Source organism: Physeter macrocephalus, chromosome 9 (assembly GCF_002837175.3).
Source record: "Physeter macrocephalus isolate SW-GA chromosome 9, ASM283717v5, whole genome shotgun sequence".
Classification (NCBI taxonomy): Eukaryota; Metazoa; Chordata; class Mammalia; order Artiodactyla; family Physeteridae; genus Physeter; species Physeter macrocephalus.
The window spans coordinates 47,611,636-47,618,053 of record NC_041222.1 but is presented as its reverse complement, the minus strand read 5'-3'; the positions used below and the strand labels follow the sequence as shown (position 1 = coordinate 47,618,053).

Sequence of the window (6,418 nt, the reverse complement as noted above, 5' to 3'; positions counted from 1 at the left end):
CATCTTAGCTGGTAGCTTGCCATTGCTGTTTGGGCCTGATGGGTAGGAAAGGGCAAAGTACTGTCGTTTTAAGTAGGTATAATTGACTTTGGAAGTATTATAGTTGGATAATATAATTATTATATTAAACACATCCAGTTGGATAAAAACACATCCAGCTTTATTATGAGTGACAACTTTGTATATAGTCTTATATAGAGCTGATATGGATTCCCTCCCAGCAGTAGAATGTGGAAGGTGTAAATGAGTGGGCCGTGCCACCTCAGAGTATCACCAGAATAACATCTCTGCTTTGGGGCTGATACACAGACATGAAACGATCAAACAACATGATTTCTCATTCTTGTGCTTATGAGAGAGGGGTTCTGATTAAGCCCCAAAGCAGACCTGGATTGAAATCGTAGTTGTTATTCAAGTACAAGGAGAGCTGTGTATTTCACATTGACAGTTCAATTGTGATCTCTGTCTGGCAAACTATATGAAAATAATAAATATATACATATTTATATATATATATATATATATATATATATATATATATATATAGCTCTATACTGAACACTGGGTTAATAGTTACCAGCGTCCCAATACAGTACATTGAAAAAAAGAACCCTTCTCTCTTCTCCTCAGACCTCACATACATCTTAAAACTGTTACTGCAGAACCGTGCTGGTCTGTTTTCTTTCAGAGTAGTTTATTTGAAATTGGCTGGAGATGAGTTCAAAATGGACAATTTGGCACATTAACTTGTGGGGGCGGGGGTGTGTGTTTAAATGCATTATAATCTATAAAAATGTGAGAGGTCAAAGGAAATCCATGGCAATAGAAAGCCTGAGTAATGACAGAATATTTTTTTTAAAAACCCAAAACACTGGTCTGTGCATGAGAAAGCAGTTTCTCTTTCACATTTATTGATATTTCCTAATTAAAACAGTTACTATTTTAAATACTTCCTAACTCTGTCTCCCACAGAATTTAAAAATTCCAGATAATACAGCTTTCCTTTCAATCAATTTTCTCTCATCTTACCCCACCCCCAAATCCCAGAACTCGGAGAGTAAAAGCTGTGAATCCAAATATAGAAAATAATCCAGAGGTCTGTATATCAAATCAAATGTACAGTTGGCCGTTAGTGTTTTTCTTTTCCTTACTTAATGTTTGAATTTGCTAAGAGATGACTCTCCTGGAGAGGTCCTTCACCACTCCCAGTTTTCCAAAGCCAGGGCCCTAGAACTGTGAGGTCTGGGTGAATGAGATGGTGTCAGACTTGTCGATGGCAAAGCCTCCGTTGACATAGGACTTCTTGGTGTCCAAGTCTTCACTGTCGAGTGTCGTGGATTCCAAGGCAAAGGGGTTCACGATGTTGACCTCAGATGAAACATCCATCTGCTCCAGCTCCTTCTTAGAGAGCTTCTCCACGATGCCGGTCCCGAATGCATCGCCGAGGACATTCACCATGGTCCTGAACCGATCCCTGGGGAGGACAGAGGGAGAGTCAGACAGAAGGCCCGTATTTCATTTTCCTTCAAGATGGAGACAGGAAAGGACCCAAGGAATTCAGTGACAAATTAAGCAAAGCACAAAGTACTGTCCCCACGGCTGGCTGACCAGAGGCTCTCCACTTCACAGGCCTGGGCCAGAGGTGGTTTGTAAAGGCACAGAATGAGCATACAGGCTGCCTGGGTCCCCGTCAGTCACAGTGAATCTCCTGAATTCAGCACTGAGCTCCCTCAGTTCCCTCCTCTCCTCCCAAAGAAATGTGAACACCGTCTTCACAGATATTTGGGGGGAGCTGAGGGAGGGTCAGGATTCATTAGTCTTTCACCCAACCTCTTTCTTATGGGCATTTCTGAGCCTTCTTTTGGCTAAGATGAGAGAACTGGGATGTTCTGTGGGTAGTGTGTGTGTCCCTGGTGTGCTCCATTCTTTCCCACACAAGGTCACTCCATGTGCAAGCCAACAGGGACACCACTGAGCACAGGGTCAGAAACCCCAGCCAGCCTGGGAATAGCTTACTCCTTGTGGCACTCTCAGCCACTGTTAACCACCAGACAGCCCAGAGGAGAGGCTGGTGGCAGGAAGCCGAGTAGGTGGGGGAGGCATCCTGGATGCTGGAGCACTATTGCTAGGAAATGTGTACATGAATACTGTGAAAGCCACACCTGCAGGACAGAAAAGGCTTACGCACGTGCTTACACACGTCCATTCTGGCTGCCCTCCTGCTATTTAGAACATGGATTGAACTAGACCCTGGTGTGGACCAGCTAGTGTCTTCTTGTCTGTGGATCAGGTCAGGGCTTTGACTTCTCTGGGTGTCTTGGAAGTGAAGGTCACTGGTATTTCAGAAGAACCAGGGAAAGGAGGGAAGTGCAAATCCACCATCACCACTAGAAAGAAAAATTGAAGCACTTGCCTCAATGGTAGGCTATCTCGGCAAGAAAGGTGCCACCTCAGTTGGGCCTTAAAGAACCAGCTAGCTGCTGAGGGGGCCCCATAGCAGCTTCCCAAGTGCAGAAGCTTCTGCCTTCTGGGATGTGACGGTATCTTCAAAGCCACATGGAATGTTTCTGCTTCCCTTTCTACTGTTTCAGCTGCTACTTGCAAACTACATAGCACTGTACTCCCCAGTAAAGCTGGCTGGTTCTGAGTGAAGGCTCAATATGGAGCAAACTCTCCCGTGATGGCCAGGGGACAGAGCCACACCCAGATGCTGGAAGACCACTGCACAGAGTGGATATCAAGGTTAAAGCCGGGAACCAGACTCATTCTAACTTTAACTTTGGGGGTCACAAAAGGCGTGTTCTTACCCAGATGTTCTGCTGTGTTCCTTAGGTAGGTGTGTGCATGTGTGTGTCTGTTGTTTTGTGAGAGAGAGACAGAATGAATTGTTGGTTCAGGCCTGAATGGTCCAACTCATTCTAATCATAACAATTAATCTTGCTGTTAATTGAGCACATACTGCTGGCCAGACACTGTTCTGGACACTCCTCTCATTTTAGCTCACTCAGTCCTTATACCAACCCCATGAACTAGACAGAATCTTTCCCATCTCATAGATAATGCAGCTGGCCCCCAGAGAGGTTAAGGAACTTGCTCAAGGTCAAAGAGCCAGTAAGACACTGAACCAGGATTGAAATCCAAATTAGTCTTATCCCAAAGCCTTTGCTTGTGCTACTGCCCTGATGGTGCTGACGATCTTGGGAAGGTGAGCTGACGTTGAACCACGTGGTTCTGAAGCTATGATGCTGACTCAGGGCTGGGATAGGCTAGGGTGGCCTATTGGGTTTGGAATGTCTGGGGCCTTGCCCAGCTTCTTCACCTTATTATTTTATGTTTATCTCATTCCACACACAGCTCCTCACCTTGAGCATTACCAGGTATGAGTTAATGGAGATCACTAGCTTTATAAAATCACTGCTTGAAGTTATGAGGAGTTAGTTTTTAAGCATGTTATCAGATGGCATGGTCAGAGGGAAATCAAAGCAGCAACAGATGGCTCATTAGGCAATCTGAGGGGAGAATGATGACAGACTGCAGATTATGCATGGCTGGGAAGCCTCCCTTCCCATCCGGCAGAGGCAATGCGTTTAATTCCAACTCACAGGAGCCAGTCGACAGCGATGATGAGGGTGACATCCTCAGCGGGCAGGCCCACGGCACTCAGCACGATCACCATGGTCACCAGGCCGGCCTGGGGCACACCGGCAGCTCCGATGCTGGCGGCTGTGGCCGTGACACTGTAGACAAAACACACCAGCACAAAAGGAGTCAGACACCCATTTCTCCCTTCAAGGGCCCTGGTCCAAAACGGTTAGTCCTGTTGGCTGTCACTGCTCTGTCCCTAGACTGGCCAGTCAGAATCTGTTCTCTGCTAAGCACAAGCTCTGCCTCATTAGAGAGCTGTGGACGACTGAGAAGAGCATGATCTTTTTCCAGGGGGGAGATATGGCAAGTCATCCTAACGTGAGGAAGTGGAGAGGAACTGCGTGAGTGGCACACAAAAAATGAGCTAGAGAGACACTTAACAGGAAGGCAAGAGTTTACCAACCGAGGTGTTAATGGAGGGCTTTATCCACCCATCCATGTATCCATCCATCCTAAACAAGTGCCAAGTACCTCTCCACCTGCTTTCTTCCTCCCTTCCTCCATCTACTCACCCAGGCAATTATTTATTGAGCATCTAATGTGTGCCAGGAATTTACACTGCCTTGAAGGATGGTGAAGGGGTGGGGATGGGGGTGGATGGGCAAGGGTATTCCAGGTGAAGGCAAAGGAATGAGGCACTGGCCAAACAGGTTTCATGCACTTTCTTTTACATCACAAGTCTCTTGACCTCTCTGGGAGCTGCCCTTTAGGGCACTGAGTTGAGAAATAGCTGTGACTCCTGTCCAAGGTACAAGTGTTTATTCCCGACTGTTCCTTTTTGCCAGTGGATGCACTTTGTGCAAAAGGAAGAAAGATCTGGAATCCAGGAGAGGCAGCCAAATGAACTTCATTACCTTGTATTTAAAAAGATCCCTCCTGGGCAGATCAAATGTGGCATTAGGGATTTTTCTCTTTGGAATGTGCAGTTTTTCATCAGCAACATCTTCCTGATTTAAATCTGGTCATTTTGGAGAAAACAAGGGTTTGCCCTGCCCTGAAATGTCCCTGGACTTGAATGAGCTTGAGGGAACCCCTATATTTTCTGGATACACGTTCTCATCCTTGGGCCAAGGATGCCATTGGATTTAAAACTGAAGATGGAGACACTGTCAATTTAAACTAGAAGAATCCCTGATTCTATCCACAAATCCATACTCTGTGGGCTAAAAAAGGCTCAGAGTTCTCACCAAGCTGATTCTACTGTTCATTCATCTGCCTAGTGATGTGTCACAGATGGTCTCTGAGGGCACGGTCAAACACAGGCTGGAGGTCTTTGACAAGTGTGGTTTCCTTCAGTGGCTGTGACCACCAACTTACAGTAAATTAGAGATTTCTGGGGCTCTCCCAATTCCTCTAAAAGTTTCAGGCTTGCATAATCCTTTAGATCTGTTCTGACTTAAGTAGTCTTTGGAAAACCTAAGTTTATGTCAGTGGTGGTCGAAAACATTTAAAGTGAATGCATCACTGAGTTTTCTTTGTCAGAAGTGATTTGTGTCCATACCCACTGATCCCTCTTGGAAGACCCAACACATCACGGTTAACCACGTCCCTATGGATTGAGGCTGGGCGTGAAACTCAAAATCCATTTAGTCAAAGAAAACTCTGCCCTTGAGCCTTGACCTTGCTGATTAAACTTCAGCCATTTGCCTGGCTTAGGTCTGAAACTTGGAACTATATATCTTCAGATGGGGGTAAAAATATAAAAAACCTACTTCTTCTTCTTGAACATACCCCACTTTGACTTTAGAGGGTTTCACAGAAGAAAACACAATAATCATTGGTAGAAAGCTCTTTCCTAGCACTGAGATCTAGTTTTAGGTCAGGCCATTTAAAACTCAGCTCTCCATACAGGTTGGGGACTGAGTCGTGAAGTAGAGTGAGCACAGGTTTTAGAGGCAGACAGATCCAGCTCTGCCATTTTACTAATGGTGTGTCCTTAGGCAAGTTACTTCTCTGAGTCTCAATTTCTTGCCTGTAAGATGGGGAGAATATGTCTACTTTGCAGGGCTGCTGTTAAGATTAGATGAGGTAATATATGTAAGGCATCAAGTATAGCACCTGGATGTAGTAGATGCTTAAAACTGATGCCATTTTGCTACGTCAGCAACTGTTAAAACTACTGCTGCTAGTATTACTATTAAAATTATCATAAAAACAACTACTATTACTATTGCTGCTACTTTTTTCCTCTAAGCTCTTTCTAGGCCCCAAATCCCATAATTATCTTTTGTTATAAGAAACTTTATCCCATTTTCAATCAGTTGTAACCTTTGATAAGAATATTTTGACGAAACCACGAAAGGGAATGTTTTAGGTGGATGGTTTCTTTGATGTTTCTTTGATGTCCAGTCCAAAAGGACCATAGAAAGAGATAAACTGTGGATCCAAAAATCTCTGTAACCATCAACCACATGAGCCACAACTGTAACTTGTAAAATTTAAAAAAAAATAACACTTATTATTTCATTCTCTCCCAGGTAGAGCCAGAGGATTTTTTAAGTCAATGATTACTCTGGGCCTCACAGTTGTTGTTATTTGCTCTGGGCCAGTAGTTATCAGCAAGTCTGATTTAAGAATACACCAGAGGGGCTTCCTTGGTGGCACAGTGGTTAAGAATCTGCCTGCCGGGCTTCCCTGGTGGCGCAGTGGTTGCGCGTCCGCCTGCCGATGCAGGGGAACCGGGTTCGCGCCCCGGTCTGGGAAGATCCCACATGCCGCGGAGCGGCTGGGCCCGTGAGCCGTGGCCGCTGAGCCTGCGCCTCCGGAGCCTGTG

At 45.2% G+C, this 6,418-nt stretch overlaps 1 protein-coding gene across 1 annotated transcript in view; it reads right to left on the bottom strand.

Moving 5' to 3' along the window:
• Positions 1-1,131: 1,131 nt before the first annotated feature.
• SLC1A1 (solute carrier family 1 member 1) overlaps positions 1,132-6,418 on the bottom strand; it is a 70,562-nt gene continuing 65,275 nt past the window's right edge. The window contains exons 11-12 of the mRNA XM_007118513.2: positions 3,603-3,737; positions 1,132-1,474 (exon numbers count right to left, since the gene is read on the bottom strand). Coding sequence (XP_007118575.1) covers positions 1,228-1,474; positions 3,603-3,737 — 382 coding nt within the window. The 3' untranslated portion in view covers positions 1,132-1,227. The remainder of the gene's footprint in view (positions 1,475-3,602; positions 3,738-6,418) is intronic.